This window comes from Typopeltis vanoorti, chromosome 15 (assembly GCF_054136105.1).
Source record: "Typopeltis vanoorti isolate ZY-2024b chromosome 15, IOZ_Tvanoo_1.0, whole genome shotgun sequence".
Classification (NCBI taxonomy): domain Eukaryota; kingdom Metazoa; phylum Arthropoda; class Arachnida; order Uropygi; family Thelyphonidae; genus Typopeltis; species Typopeltis vanoorti.
The window spans coordinates 2,870,489-2,888,267 of NC_143563.1; the positions used below are offsets into that span (position 1 = coordinate 2,870,489).

At 36.1% G+C, this 17,779-nt stretch overlaps 1 protein-coding gene across 2 annotated transcripts in view; it reads right to left on the bottom strand.

Moving 5' to 3' along the window:
* LOC150098312 (uncharacterized) overlaps nt 1-17,779 on the bottom strand; it is a 733,595-nt gene that overhangs the window by 283,823 nt on the left and 431,993 nt on the right. For both annotated transcript variants that reach the window (XM_090404774.1, XM_090404775.1), the window contains exon 28: nt 3,966-4,019. In XM_090404774.1, coding sequence (XP_090260900.1) covers nt 3,966-4,019 — 54 coding nt within the window. The remainder of the gene's footprint in view (nt 1-3,965; nt 4,020-17,779) is intronic.

A 17,779-nucleotide genomic window follows, 5' to 3' on the forward strand; every position in this document is an offset into this window, starting at 1 on the left:
CAGATGAAGCATTCACAACCACCTCTGGCAACACATTCCACCCCTTTACAACCCTCTAAGTAAAAAATCTAGTCCTAACACCCTTGTTAACCACACGCTTACATAATCTCCAGGGATGGCCCCTCATCCTCTCCCTTCCTGCACTGGTCTTAAAAATTTCACCACAGTCACATCACCACCATATAGTTGGTGATAAGACTGCAGCCGAAGAGAGTGGTGAGAAGAAAGATGCAGAAACATGTTGATATTAGCAGTATTCTCTGTAGTTAATAGCATGGGTTAAAGGGAGTTCGTGTTTCACTAACTTACTTATGTACTATAGCATATTTGCATCTGCCCCTTGGACAGATGCAAATAAAGTGGTGTACTTGGATTTTGCAAAAGGTTTTGATAGTCTGCCACATGGCAATCTGGTAAATAAATTAAAATAGATGGGATTGGATAACAGACTTCTGAGTTAGATCAGTAACTGGATCTCAGATGGGTATCAGAAAGTTGTATATGAGGGGTACAGTATCTTGAAAGAGAAAAGTCACTAGTGATGTACCACAGTGGTCAGTTTAGGGACCGTTGTTGTTCAATTTGTATGGTAGTGATATTGGGATGAATTAACTAGTGATATGCAGCTGTTTGCAGATGATGCAAAATTGGGGTGAGCAATGCAAAGTCAAATAGATGTTATGACCTTACAGGAGGACTTGAATAGATTGCACGAATGGACCGGTGAGTGGAACTATGACTTCAATATTGCAAAGTGTAAGGTTTCGAGATTTGGTAAGCAACAATGGGATGCAAAGCATGACATGTAGGAGTGATGGTGGACAAGGACCTGAAATTCAGGGACCACATTGCACAAGTTGTGAAAAGGTCACATTAGATAATGGCAATGATTTGGAACACCCTGACATGCAGAAATAGAGCGGTTATGATGCCATTTTATAAGGCCTTGATCAAGTCTCAGATGGATTATTGTGCATAAATTTGGTTGCTGGGTTTTCATGGTGACAAAGATATGTCGGAAAGAGCCAGAGAAGATTCACAAAGGTGGTCAGTGGTCTTTGGAATGTGGAGCACGAGGACAGATTGAGGAGATGTAAATTGCAAAGTCTCATGAATAGGAGGAGAAGAAGTGGAGGTGTGACTGAGATACATAAGCTAATTAAGCAGTTATTTATCAGGTTGACATGCAAGAGATTTTTCATAGAATGGGAGAGGAGGTAAAACAAGTGGCCATCACTGGAAACTGTTTAAGGATAGTGTGAGCAGAGGAGTGAGGAGTAGGTTCTTTGCATGGAAAGTGGTTGGTGAGTGGAATGCATTGCCTTAATATGTTGTTAATGTAGACATTGAATCACTTTAACACACAGCTGGATGAACATTGTTTACAATGGTGCGTGCCTCCCACGATGAGTCTCTGACTCCATGGAGGTCAGACGATAATAATAATAATAAACTTAAATCAGTGAAAAATATTTCATCTTCCTTATATCTGATGTTACTGGTATTCCTAAATAAAAGAAGCATTTCACTCTTAGATCTATAAAGAGTCATACTCCCTTTTCATTCCAGGTGTCATTCTTTGACCTTGACTCCTCCCCCTCCCCATTTCTCTGTCCATCTTGCATTTATGTTCTCTCAACATCATCTTTCACACTATTACTTTTTCCATTTTCAAGCATTTAAGTTTCACCTGTTCCACTTTCATTTTTTTTTATATCACCTCGTCTGATCTCTTGTTTAACTCACTCTTTCCACTTCTCTTTAGCAGTAGTCTCTCTAATTGACTTACACCAATGCATTTGATCACATTTGTTTAATTCTATCTTTCTCTCAAATATATGCCACGCATTGACAAATCAAATAACCTAAATAACCTCCTGATATCCATTTTTTGCATTATTCTTTTCTCCAAATAAATCAATTGCTCCCACAACCATCATTAGCTTTTTTTTTACTCTGCATCTCTCGAAAGAATCAATCACTGGGGGTTAATTCTTACTCCTTTCTGGAAAACAGACCTTATGGATCCCTCTCATTCACCACACCTCTAATAATAAAATCTCTCTTCACCACCATTTTCAAATCATTTGTCATGTCAGGTGTTTCTCTACTTTTCTTCATTCTGTCCTGTTGCAGTTTTTCATTCCTATTCACTAAAGTGTAATCTCACTATGCATATTCCTCATGGCATCTGATCTCATCTCAGTACTCATCTTGACTACTCATTCTTTGAATCTTTCATCATAGCAATTACACTCTCTTTCTTTTTCAGTCTCATTGTCAACGCCTGATTAACAACTACATTGTGCAAAGTTATCACCAAATCCAAAACATTAAAGCCTCTAGTTGCTTAAGATACTTATCTCTCAGAAATTCCACAAACTCACTCTCCTTGTTCCCATACACTATCCCCTTCTTCTTGGGGTAATAATAATAATTAAAGTCTCGTATCAGGATCACCTTCTTTTTACATGCCTAACTAATTTGTCTAAATATTTAACAATTGGTATTCTCTGCATTCCCTGACCTATAACAATATCCTATCCAACATACTAACCTGTTTATTTCAACTTCGCACCACACAGATTCGAAGTTCTATGTCTGCACTATCAGGAAGTTGATAGTGCAGACACAGAACTCCCACTCCCACTCCTCTTTTCACACTTCTATCCTTCCAGAAAAGTATATATCTTTCTATTATTGACATCACATCCTACTCAGACAACCAAGTTTCACCCAATTATCTCTTCGCATACTGACTCAATAAGTCAACAAACTTAGCTCTCTTATTTCAAACACTCCTGCATTTGTATACAAACAACAATCTCTCTGTCTTTGATGCTATTCTACCAGCAGCAACATTGTCTATTCTAGCTGCTATACACACCCCTCTCTCTCTCTTCAGTCTGACCACTCATGTTTCCCTGATCCTGACTCTCATTTTCATTCTTACCTGTCTCATCCTCTCATTTATGCATTCCATCACCTTATGCTGCTGCAACCACATCTTCAACCTCATATAATAATATTCATCTTCCTCCTGTTGTGCAATCCATTTAGTTGTGCTGTCTTGCTTGACAAGTGGACACTGATCATTTGCTATATAACTACTTGACTCTGGGCTTCTCAGAAAACAATAGCCATTCTAAATGCCCAATTCAAACACAATCCATCAACTTTAAACCATTCAAACTTTCCTTGAAATTCACTCCACAGATTTACAAATTATACCCCTTTGCCATACACAACTCAGACATTTTACTGTTCATTATCTCTGCTCTCCTTCTCAATTCACTGTTCTTATATCTGGGCAACACACCTACAACTTTTCCAACAATGCTATTCTTCTTCTTTCTTTCTCAAATCTCTCTCTCTCTCTCTCTCTCTCAACATTCTTTTTTAACTCAACTAAGTCATTTGTGCCCATGACTACCACTAATTTGATGCCGTGTTATTCCTTTTCTGTAGCACATCAGTTATTTGCTTCATTGTTCAAGCAGGAAAGTATGCTTTGTCACTTTATTTGTCATTACACCTCTAATGATTGAGTCCCCATATAGTGATATACAACTGTCCTTTGACTCTTTCTTCAAAATACTAACTTTCTCCTCATTGTCATCAGGCAATCTCTTCTTTAGATGCTTAATATCCTCTTCTAGATGTTTCATTTCTTTAACTCTTGCCTAAGCTCTTTTACTACAGTCCTGACACTTGCTCCCATTTCTAATCGCTCTAATCTATCAAGACACTTTTCACATATGTTAATACTTTCCTTCTTCTCGTTTATCCAAACAGTCCACAATTTTTTCACATTTTTTGGTGCAAAGATATAGCAATTTTCACAACACAAAAAATTGGCAAAGGAGAGATTCTAGCCTATGCCTCCGAAGAGACTGATGCCTTATACCACTCAGACACCCTTAAAACACAAATTAAAAATAAATTACACAGTATGGCATACTTACTGCAGGTCCAGGAGAACCACGCAAACCAACAGGTCCTGGAGGTCCAGCAAGACCCTAAAAAATATAGTTATAATATTTAAATAAACTGTATTTAAAGTGCACATTTTTTTATTTTTTTACATTGTGGCAATGTTTAAGAAAAATCATAAGATTCATCTATCTGAAAATAACTGAACATTTAAAAATATATGTGTGTGTGTGTGTGTAGATATATATATATATATATATATATATATCTACTTTTTTTTTGAAACATATTAAGCGACGAACTCATACGGTAAACTAACAAAAATTAGTCTATTCGGCAGTGTATAGATCATTTGGAATTATTGTTTCAACTCCTCTATAACGAATGCACCCAAGTTTGAAAATAAAATAAGCGCATACGCTATATTTACCCTTCTCCCTTCTAGTAGCCAATCAAATGTTTTATAAAAGATTATAAAAGATTTCATTCGTATTATATTAAGAAATGTGTTTCTTATGTAAGATAAATTAACACAGTTGATTGTTTGCAAATATTTCATGTTTAGATCATGAAATATTTGTTTAAAAATGATATCCTTTAGAGGTTCATTGTTCGTTGTTTTAAGGATACTTGCGACATAAGACTGAATGATATAATCACGTAATCACAAGAAAGATATTTATTTAACCAAATATTTCGGTCTGGAAATAGCAGACCATCGTCGGTGGTATTACAAGAACAGTTTAAAAAATATACAAGCTAGAATACTAACAATAGATCGTTGAAATTAGAACATGCCGCGTGATGTTATATCACTAAGTATGAAACGAAATATTTTGAAGTAGAAACATGATTGAATTTGCTATTAAAAAAAAAAAAAAAAAAAAAAAAAAAAAAAAAAAAAAATAATGAGTAATCTTGATTAGGCTTTCCCAGATTTTTGATATAGATATGCAGTCATTACGATTCAGGTTGGGATGATGGAGCAAGGCCTCCACGCTTTCCTTGAACAAACGTTCGAACCTGTAACGGGATCTATGTAAGAGGCGTGTCTTGGACCAAAGGATGCTGTGGTCAGTTTCAATCCCGTGTTGAGCCAAACCAGACTTTTCAGGTTTATTGTGAAGAATGGATGATTGATGTTCTTGGATTCTTTTTTCAAGAGAACGTCCAGTCTGTCCAAAGTAAGAGAGATCACAGTTGCAAGGAATTTGATAAACTCCAGGAAGAGATAAAGTTGAGCGTTTGTCTTTAGGAGAAGGAAAATGAGAAGACAATTTGTTAATAGGAGAATACGTAGCTGTTAAATCATATTTCTTCAAAATTCTTGCGATAGGTTCTGAAATACCGGAGATATAAGGAATAGGTACTCGACGTATTGAATCTTTGTTGTTTTGTGGAGGATTATAAGATGTAAGAAGACGTTGAATACTTTTTTCAGAAAAGCCATTGAGTTTCATGTGTTGCTGGATAGTAGAAAGTTCTTTCTGTAGATAATCAAAAGTAGAACAATTAGTTTTGGCTCTTTTGATGAGACATTTTATAATTCCTGTTTTATGACATGGATGATGGGCTGATTCTTTCAGAATATAACGACCTGTGAATGTTGGTTTCCTGTATACTGTAGTTGTAAGAATATTTGAAGATGATCGGATGAGGAGAACGTCTAAAAAAGATAACTGGTTGTTTTCTTCTAATTCCATAGTAAACTTTATGCGATGATGTAAGGAATTAATACTGTTTAAAAAGGAAGATAAAGTGTTTTTACTGTGAGGTATATAGATGACATATTTGCTATTTGGCCTCACAGTAAAAACACTTTATCTTCCTTTTTAAACAGTATTAATTCCTTACATCATCGCATAAAGTTTACTATGGAATTAGAAGAAAACAACCAGTTATCTTTTTTAGACGTTCTCCTCATCCGATCATCTTCAAATATTCTTACAACTACAGTATACAGGAAACCAACATTCACAGGTCGTTATATTCTGAAAGAATCAGCCCATCATCCATGTCATAAAACAGGAATTATAAAATGTCTCATCAAAAGAGCCAAAACTAATTGTTCTACTTTTGATTATCTACAGAAAGAACTTTCTACTATCCAGCAACACATGAAACTCAATGGCTTTTCTGAAAAAAGTATTCAACGTCTTCTTACATCTTATAATCCTCCACAAAACAACAAAGATTCAATACGTCGAGTACCTATTCCTTATATCTCCGGTATTTCAGAACCTATCGCAAGAATTTTGAAGAAATATGATTTAACAGCTACGTATTCTCCTATTAACAAATTGTCTTCTCATTTTCCTTCTCCTAAAGACAAACGCTCAACTTTATCTCTTCCTGGAGTTTATCAAATTCCTTGCAACTGTGATCTCTCTTACTTTGGACAGACTGGACGTTCTCTTGAAAAAAGAATCCAAGAACATCAATCATCCATTCTTCACAATAAACCTGAAAAGTCTGGTTTGGCTCAACACGGGATTGAAACTGACCACAGCATCCTTTGGTCCAAGACACGCCTCTTACATAGATCCCGTTACAGGTTCGAACGTTTGTTCAAGGAAAGCGTGGAGGCCTTGCTCCATCATCCCAACCTGAATCGTAATGACTGCATATCTATATCAAAAATCTGGGAAAGCCTAATCAAGATTACTCATTAATTTTTTTTTTATTATTTTTTTTTTTTATTTTTTTTTTTAATAGCAAATTCAATCATGTTTCTACTTCAAAATATTTCGTTTCATACTTAGTGATATAACATCACGCGGCATGTTCTAATTTCAACGATCTATTGTTAGTATTCTAGCTTGTATATTTTTTAAACTGTTCTTGTAATACCACCGACGATGGTCTGCTATTTCCAGACTGAAATATTTGGTTAAATAAATATCTTTCTTGTGATTACGTGATTATATCATTCAGGTTCATTGTTCTCTTATACATTTTGACTGGAATTTGTACACAAGCTGTATTAATAACAGTTTTTGTGTGAAATGCAGCTTTTTTTTTTTTTTTTCTCAACGATGCGATGCAAGCCCTTTGTTAAAATTTCCATAGCTCACCACTTTATATATATATAAAATGTATAAAATATAATGTATTCTAAATATATTTATATATATTTAGAATACATTATTATTATTTCTTATGTGATATCTCCAAGGGGTCTATGTAGTCATTGTGGGAAAGCATTTCATTCCACAGAATATCTCTATCCATTACCTATTTGCATATGATGCTATATATCACCCACTATTAGTATTTGTGTCTATAAGTTATTATTATACAGATAATTAGAGACATTATCAGGGAAACAAAATTAAAATTGCAAAAACACACACAAATTTGCACAAACACTAAGTAGAAAATATGGTCTCGATGTCAGATTGGTCAACTGGATTCAGGATTGGCTGTCTGATAGGTATCAGAGAGTTGTGAATGGTGGAGCAGTTTCAAGGAGACAGAAGGTTACAAGTGGGGTCCCACAGAGCTCAGTACTAGGACCTATATTGTTTAACCTTTATATCAATGACATTGCCAGTGGATTGCAAGGGGATATTCGGTTGCTTGCGGATGATGCGAAGCTGGGAAGGATTATTAGTAACAGTGCAGATGTGGTAGCCCTGCAAGAGGATTTGAATAAGCTAGATAGATGGGCAAATGAATGGGGGTTTCAGTTTAATGCAGAAAAATGTAAGGTCTTGAGGTTTGGGAAACATCGATGGGATGCTGCATACTCTATGGGAGGAGTTATACTGGAGGAAGTTGGGGAGACAAAAGATCTGGGGTTGATTATTGATAGAAACCTGAAGTTTAGGGGACATATTGCAAAGGTGGTGAAGGTAACACAGAGGATTGCTGCAATTATGAGAAGGACACTGACCTGCAGAGATAAGAGGGTTATCATTCCGTTGTATAAGTCTCTGATCAGACCACACTTGGACTATTGTTCTCAGATTTGGTCTCCAGGATTTGAAGGGGATAAATTAACTGTGGAAAAGATACAAAGACGGATGACAAAGATGGTCTCAGGACTGTACAAGGATAGTTATGAGAATTGGCTGAGGGAATGTGGACTGCAGAGTTTGGCGGATAGAAGAAGGAGAGGTGATATGATTGAGACTTTTAAACTGTTGAGAGGTGGTTACAGGGTTGACACTAGGGAGTTCTTTCACTTGGTTGAACAGCGGGAAGGAGTGATGACAAGAGGCCATCCCTGGAAGTTACGAAAGGAAACTGTGAGCAAGAGGGTGAGGAGTGGTTTCTTTGCATGGAGGGTGGTTGAGCCGTGGAATGCATTGCCTGATAGAGTGGTGAGGGCGAGAACGGTCAATGAGTTTAAGGAGTGGTATGATAGACTTTGTGTTTCTTAGGGGAAACCTCCCCTCGATGAGTCTTGACCGACTTTATATTCTTAGGAAGGACCTCCCACGATGAGTCTTTTGACTCCATGGAGGCCTGAATAATAATAATAATAATAATAATAATAATAATATTAGACTGAAAGCCTCAAGTCCTATGAGGCATACCTTATATGGGCACTGTTGACTAGTGATTAGAGTTTCCCAAATCTTGAGAAGTTTAATACAACCACATTTATTAAGATTAAATTAAATTAATCTGTATTTTTTTAAATTCTGCTCCTGATTCTAAAAAAGTCTTCCAAATTTATATTTTTTGTGGTGAAGTAAAGTCATTTTTTTTGTATTTGATTCCATGCAAAGTATCTAAGGTATGGTGAGCAAGTCCTGACCGACCATACTTATTATTATTATTATTATTAACATTTGTTCTCCATGGAGTCAGAGACTCATCGTGGGAGGTATACACTATTGCATAAAATGCTTATCCAACCATATCTTAAACTGATTCAATGTGTCTACATCCAAAACACACTCAGGCAATGCATTCCACTCACTAAACATCCTCCATGCAAAGAACCTGCTCCTGACTCCTCTGTTCAAACCCTCCTTATACAGTTTCCAGCAATGGCCTCTTGTTCTACTCCCCTCTCCCAATCTATGAAAAATCTCTTCCATGTCTACAAGATAAGAACCCCTGACCAGCTTATATGTCTCAACCATATCCCTCATTTTCCTCATATTCACGAGGCTCTGCAACTTACATTCTCTCAATCTGTCCTGGTACTCCAAATTCCAAGGATCACTGACTACCTTTGTGAATCTTCTCTGGACCCTTTGCAACATATCCTCATCACAGGTGTATTTTTTATTTTCTTCTAGGCAGATGTTAGCAGATCTCCCAGTTTGACCATAATAATGGCAGACTGGTTGACTGAGTGGTTAGCCTATCCGCTCTCCATTCAAAAGGCTGCAGGTTCTAATCCCATTGTCGCCATGTATGTTTGATTATCTGTAAAAATACTAGTGCTGGTGGTAGGCAATAGATGGAGTTGGTGTCAATGATGGTAGTTGTGGTTCGTTGTAGTTGGTGGATTGAATGATGGAGACAGAGTTGTAGAGTAGGTGCCCTCCCTCGATGAGTCTTTGGAATCCCTGGAGGTGTTACATAATAATAATAATAATAAGATAATTTGCAGTAACAAGGAACTTTGTAAGCACCTGGAACTGATAGAGGAGGTAGAGGATCCATGGGAGAGTAGATGAGGGTAGCCAGCTTTAGATAAGGGTTGAAAGTTGTGATAAACTTTATCACACTATCAATTATCACCTACAAATTGAAATTTCATCAAGCACTGTTCTATCATAGAGTACATGGCCTTATATCGCTACATTCCAAAGTGCAGCACACTGCATTTACTAATATTAAAACTATAACCCCACTATTTTTTTTATGTCGCTTCCACCCATGAAAGGTTATTTGCAAACTATAGTACATTTTGTACTGTGGGTGGGCTAATGTTCTTTTTTTCTCGTGTGGCTCACGAGCTGCATGCAGCTCGCATGAGTCACAGGGCTCTTCACGATCTGCTAAGAAAAAATAAACAAAAAGAGAAGAGAAGACAACAAAAAAGAGGAACAAAATAAAAAGAGAGAGAGAGAGAAAGAGAGAAACAGGATTAAAAAATTATTGCAATAAAAAATTTTAAAGTTGAAACACAAGAACATTAGTTACTTATTTACTAGTAGAGGCCTTCCTTGTATCCATTTTCTTAGTAAGCTCCTTAACATTAGGTGTGTAATTAGTCAAAGCAGTTCTTACAAGCTCGTTACAACCTTGCCACATGAACATACTCCCGTATCATCACATCAGTCATATGTTGTGGCTCTTTTAAGTCTCACTGGAATTATTTTGGCTCCAAAAGAATGCGTAGTTGGCCACTCCTGATATATATATATATACACACAGTCAGGTCTCTTTTTTTGTGGTAGATACGTTCCACAGAAAACCGCATATAAAAAATCACACAAAAAAGACCAAACTTATGTTGAAAAATTAGGGATGTATTCCATAATTTTCTAAAACACCATAAAACCGAAGCAATGAATTAAAATAAACCTAAAATTGCATAAAAAAAAGGTTATAAAATTCAGGAAAAATAAGAATGCCTAAGTTTCTTTTAAAGCTTTATTCATTTAATTTTATTGAAAAGTAACAATTTTTTTAATATTTTAATCTTTTTTTCATCAGAATTATCATCGCTATTAGACAATATTCGGCAATGTTTGCGAACTGGTGCGAAATCACTTTCATCACCAGAAGAGATAGTCAGCGCATGAGATCTGTATGGTAAAGGCAATGATTCTTCACAAACAGAATTAGCTTTACCCTTGTTCTCACTGATTTTTTTCTTCTGACAATGTAATCAGTGATCAAACTTTGCGATGATGATTTTACTAATTTTGCAAACAGCTCGCGATATCCAGACATACAGTTCTCCAGCTCACATTAGAATTTAAAGGCTCGTTCAAAATTTGTGTCATTGGCAAGAAAACGATTTTCCAATGTATTGCACAGCTCAAGACCTCGAATTACATTTGAAATGCGGGGGATAGGCTTTCTTCTGCTTCACTATCGTTTTCTGAATCTTCGATGATATCTAAAGTTAATCGATATCCAATAATATCATCATCACTTAAGGCATTATCCACATGCACTTCGTCTACATCATTCTGGCTAAAAGTAAAAAAACCTTCTGTACAAATTTCATGTGCCAAAGTAATGATTTCAGCTGATAATGTAGATGTTTGAATGTAATAATAATAATAATAATAAATTTATGTAATAGATTTCATGGTTTGATATGAACACAGATGATTAAGAAAATAACTATTTATTAACTTAAAAGCTAATATTTCACTGGTATTATATCCAGCATCTTCAGAGCACACAACACAAAGTTTGTTACAAATGCAAAATAACTACAATCCGGCGTAACAGTGGAGCTAGTAAAAGTAATTGCAGCATGCAACACAAGACTAAGGTCCTAATATGGTGCCATCTAGGTTTTAAAAAAAATTATAATAAATAAATAAAAATTTTAAAAAAAAATAAAAAAATAAAAAATTCAAAGTTTTGAAATAGTAGTCCAAATGATAGTCTTAGAAAGTTTGAAGAAAGGAAATAAAATAAAAGTAATAAATATTAATTTGGTCTTAAGATGACTGTCTCCCAAATCTTTGGTAGATTTATACAGCCATACTTGTTAAAGTTTGGAGTATGTTTTAAGGCTTCTGTTGATTCGAGGAACAACCTCTCTGACTTGTAGAAGCTTCTGTGCATTAGTTTTGTTTCTTTCCAATTGATCCTGTGTGCAGGGGTATCCAAAGCATGGTCTGCCAGACCCGACTTGCTATAGCGAAAGTGTCAGATATATTTTTTGTGTTCACTGAGGCAGATGTCCACAGTTCTTCCTGTCTGTCCATAGTAGGCTTGATGGCAAGAACAGGGCACTTCATAGACTCCTGGATGTGAAAAAGGAGTGCATTTGTCCTTAGGTGAACGGATGAGAGTTGCTAATTTTACATAAGGTTTAAATACTGTGCATAGTTGGTGTTTGTTAAGCACCCTAGATATCTTTTCAGATGTGCCTTTAATGTATGGGATAGTAATAGTTTTATTGTAGTCTTCTGTGGTAGATAGAGGGGATTCCTGGGTAGCATTTAGTATGCTATCTATTTTATGGGGATTATAACCGTTGGTTAAGAAGGTGAGAAAGTTCAGCAGTAGGTGAGAAAGCGTAGGTGAGAAAGTTCAGCAGTGAGAACAATGTCATTGAAACGGATTGCTCTAGCTCTATGGGTTAGTGTTTTTAAGATACCATATTGTTGAGAAGGGTGATGGTGTGATTGTTTGTTGATAGTACATCATTGATAGTACAACACATATAGTGTTGTACTATCTTACCTGAGTAAGTAGTACAACACCAGGCAACTCGTAGCAAAGGTGGAGCAAGCTACCAACACTCCTATCCCAGTATCTCCCATAATGCAAAACACATCTCCTTGTGGATATGTATACTGTTATGCATTTAGTGATTGGCCACTACCCAGACTAGTTTCGACCTTTATTGAGGTTTCTTCAGTGGGAGCCAGGCCAAGCATTGGAGATACCAGGCAGAAGCAGTAGCAAGGTCATCTTTACCTATAGGAGTTGCCAAAAGGTAACTTTTGGTTGCCAAAAAAGGTTTAATGCATAACAGTATACATATCCACAAGGAGATGTGTTTTGCATTATGGGAGATACTGGGATAGGAATGTTATCTTGCTCCACCTTTGCTACGAGTTACCTGGTGTTGTACTACTTACCCAGGTAAGATAGTACAACACTATATTCAGTCCTGAAGATATTTTCAGGTGCAAACTTTGTTTGCTCTCACTGGGATAAAGGATTAAACTAAATTTATTATAGTCTAACCTAATGAAAAATAAACTTTCAACATCTTTCTCTAAATCCAGAGTAATTTAATAAAAAAAAGGTGGCAAACCTTTTGGCAACTCCTATAGGTAAAGATGACCTTGCTACTGCTTCTGCCTGGTATCTCCAACTCTGGGCCTGGCTCCCACTGAAGAGACCTCAATAAAGGTCAAAACTAGTCTGGGTAGTGGCTAATCCCTTAATGCATAACAGTATACATATCCACAAGGAGATGTGTTTTGCATTATGGGAGATACTGGGATATGAGTGTTGGTAGCTTGCTCCACCTTTGCTACGAGTTGCCCTGGTGTCGTACTACTCCTTGTTGTACTATCTTACTCCCAGGTAAGATAGTACAACACTATATTCAATCCTGAAGATATTTTCAGGCGCAATCTTTGTTTGCTCTCACTGGGATAAAGGATTAAACTAAATTTATTATAGTCTAACCTAGTGAAAAATAAACTTTCAAGATGTTTGAATGGTTGCACTGTTTGCAACAACTCAAGGCCAAGCTGCTTTCCAGCAGGCATTTAAAGTTTGTGGTCTTATTTCAGCGGCAGATGCAACATGATCTAAACAGTCCAAAATAGAAATTGTTTTCTAAACGTCAGTTACTGTTAATGATTCATTTTCTAGTTTATCCAATATAAACTGAAAAGTGTGCTTAACGTAATATTTTGAAAGTAGCAATTATGCCTTGATCTAGTGGCTGAATAATGCTGGTTGTATTGGTTGGAAAAAAACACTACTGCACATTTGAATGCTCTAAATGCGAATGACTAGGTGCATTGTCAACAATTATTAAAAATTTAAAATGGAGAGGTTTTTGCTTCATACATGTTTCCACTTCTGGTACAAAGTAATTATTACCATTCAATAAATACAACAGTTGTTACCCAGGCCTTTGTATTAGCCATCCAGTGTAATGGCAGCTGTTTTAGATCTTTGCCTTTTAGAGCATGTGGTCTTAGAGATGGATTTACTAGGAGGGGTTTCAACATTCGATCCCCTGATGCATTGCTACAAAGTAACAATGTTACTCGATCTTTGCTTGCTTTAAACCCACTTGTTTTTTTTTCTCAGACTTTGCAATGTAAGTTCGACTAGACATTTTCTTCCAAAACAATCCTGTTTTGTCAGTGTTAAACACTTGATCGGGACAATATCCACCATCTTCAATAATTTTGGCTAACTTCTCTTGAAAATTTTTGGCTGCTTCTTCATCTACTGCTGCACCCTCACCTGTAATCTTTATGTTATGAAGTGCATTCCTTTTTAAAAACCTGGTTAGCCATCCTTTGCTAGCCGAAAATTCTTGATCAGCCTGGGAAGCAGAAGTAGATGGTTCCAATTGCTTCATCTGTTTTCATAAAACCGAAGAGCTTTTTGTTTAATTAAATAACCACTTATAGGAATTCTCCTTTGAGTTAATTCTTTAATCTAAATTATGAGCGCTCGTTTCGTTTTTTCTAATAAAGCATCTCTTGAGTACGATGATTTTGGCACTTAGTTTGCACCAGAAATGACAGATTTTCTTATTACGACTTCATTCTTTTTAATTGCTCTTATAGTATATTCGCCTAAATTAAAATGTTTACCAATTGCTATAGATCCCTCTCCTTTTGCTAAGCAATCTAAAATTGCAATTTTCATTTCCAAAGAAACTGTTTTCTTTCATTCCTTTTTTTCTCTATTGGGCCAAATTAAATCTTTAAAATAAAAATTAGAAATTTAGATTTACGATAATGAAAAGACAAACACTCACTGCTTACATGTTACTCAAGTTATGTCAGAATGTGCTGCAACATGCTGTTCATTATGTACAATGGGGAAACCCCGAATTTGCATGAAATATGCACCACATAACTTCAAAACCGCATAAAAAAGATACGCATAAAAAGAGACCCGAGTGTGTATATATATATATACACACACTCGGGTCTCTTTTTATATATAAATAGATATATATATATATATATAAAAATATCTATATATATCTATATATAGATATATATATATATATTTTTTTATATAGCCTGGAAACCCTGCTCTGGAGACGAAATATGGAACTTTCTCAAGCTGTTTCAGGCCTCCAATTAGCAGAGCAGTGGTCTCACACCTGGTTGGTTGAGTGGTTAGCATATCTACTCTCCAGCCAAAAGGCTACAGGTTTGAATCACACGTGGGCATGGATGTTTGTGATTGTAAAAATACTAGTGGTGATGGTGGGTAGTAAATGGCATTGCTGTGGATGATGCAGTTAGCTGTAGTTAGTGGATTGAGATGGAGAGTTGTAGAGTGGGGGGGTCCTCCCTCGATGAGTCTTTGGACTCCTTGGAAGTGTCACATAATAATAATAATAATGATAATAATAATAATAATAATAATAATAATAATATCAGCAACACTACTTATAATTCTTTTCAAGATTGTATAACAAGCAAGCAATTGAAGATCCTAGGTGAATCCACATGAAATATCATTAAGAAATGAATTAAGCAGCAAGGGGCCCTCAAGAACAGAACTTTTAGGCACAAAATTGATAACCTTCTTTTTCTAATATACTGCTCCATGCAAAATTTACTGGTACTGCTCCATTTTGCATTTATTCCACTGCTTAGAAACCTTTCCCACTATAAACATTCATCAAACAACCAGGTCAAGGACAGAGCTAACTCTTCTATGCATTTCTTAATATGAATGATGATCCATTCCCACAGACTAATTACTATTTTGCACAATAATACTTCTCGATTATTTTGCCTCTTATTATTCTATTATAGTGTGCTGTAAAAGGAATTAGAGATGATAAAGGTGACATGAAAACTTGAATGGGGTGAAAAAAGAATTGGTGTGTAGCTAGTTCAGTGGTAGAGCATTCACTTTGTAGTGTGTGAAAGGCCCCAGGTTTGATCCCTGGCATCAGTTTTTGCCAGCCTGGTTGGCCAAGTGGTTAGCATATCCACTCTCCAGACAAAAGACTGTGGGTTCGAATCCTGCTGTGAGCATGGATGTTTGTGATTGTCTGTGAAAATACTAGTGGTGATGGTGGTGGGCAGTAGATGGCATTGGTGTAGATGATGCGGTTTGCTGTAGTTGGGGGATTGAGTGTTGGAGATGGACAGTTGTAGAGTAGATGCCTTCCCTTGATGAGTCTTTGGACTCCTTGGAGGTGTCAAGTAATAATAATAATATCCTTGATGTATGGAGTAATTACTTTAAAAAATTTGATCACATGAGCAGGGTGAGCTTCATCAAGCATACTACGGTCAAACAGGAAGAACTGTGGACATCTGCACATCAGTGAACATAAAAGATACATCCGACACTATAACTATGGCAAGTCGGGCCTGGCAGGCCATGCTTTGGATACCCCTGCACACAGGATCAACTGGAAGAAAACAAAAGTACTGCACAGAAGCTTTCACAAGTCAGAGAGATTGTTCTTAGAAGCAACAGAAGCCTTGAAACATACTCCGAATCTCAACGAATATGGCTGTATAAATTTACCTAAGATTTGCTAAATAAGAAAGATTAAGGGATATAAGAAAGGATAAATAAGGGGTAAATAAGAAAGATTAGGGGCATGAACAGATGGCATCAATGGCAATATCATACTAAAAATGAGGACAGTCATCTTAGACATAACTAGGTACCTGCTTTCTTTCTGCTTTTTTTTTTAAGATAGAGAGTGCCTAATTAGGACTTTAGTCTTTGTGTTGTTGCTATAATTTTTTAAACTAGTCCCTTTGCTACACCATTTTGTTGTAGTCTCATGTACTGTGACAAACTGTGTTTTTGTGCTCTGAAGATGCTGGTTATAACACCAGCAAAATATCAGCAATAAGCCAATAAATAATTATTTACTTATAATTCTGTGTTCTGATACATATATATATATACCATCAAAATTAAAATGTACGACGAACACACAAGCCTTTCTATATATTTACTCAGGCACAATTTTTAGTGAAGATGGTAAATTAAATATGGAAATAGACAACAGAATCAACAAACTGGTATGATATTAAGTCAACTAAATAAATGTATATGGAATAAGAGAGAAATTAATCAAATCACTAAATTAGCCGTATAAGACAGTGTTCAAACCAATTTTAACTATGAATCTGAGAGCTAGTTAGAAATAAAACATTTGACCAGAGACTAGAGACCACAGATATGAAAGTCCTAAGAAAGATTAGGGGCATGAACAGATGGCATCAATGGTAATATCATATTAAAAACGAGGACATTAGGAAAGAACTTGACATAGTTATCATCTAAGAATATGTTAGTAGAGCTAATCTCAGGTGATATGGTCACTTAAACAGAATGGGAGAGGAAAAATTAGCAAAACAAGTGTTCTCTGCCAGATTGGCAGAAAAAAGACCAGAGGAAGACCAAGATACAGTAAACAGTGCCATAGAAGAAAGAAATATAAGATCTGAGAATGTCAGAGTCATGACAGATAACAGATTGATTTGGAGAAAAATTGTTGATGGGAAGTTAATAATCCTGTAAATTCTTCATGTGGTACTATCATAATATCCCTGAGGGTGCATCTCAGGAATTATGATACTCTATTATCTATTTGATGACACTTCATGAAATAGATAATAGGGAGAGCTATGATTCAAAGTTGGGTTATTGTTATTATTACTATTATTATTCACGACCTCTATGGAGTCAGAAGACTTGGTCCATGTTACACAACACATATCATACCATTTCTAAAACTCAATCACCATTTGTGGTCTCACCACATGACCTGAAAATGCATTCCATGATCTAACTACTCTCTACTCTCCAAGCAAAACATCTACTTCTCACCCTCTTGCTCATATCTTCCATTTCCAACTTCCTGGGATGGCCCTTGTCCTTGCTCTTCCCGTTTTCTGCAATACAAAGGATCTTCCCAGTCTCAATCATGTAACTACCTCTCAACAGTTTAAATGTCTCAATTATATCACCTCTTTGTTTTCTATCAATCAAG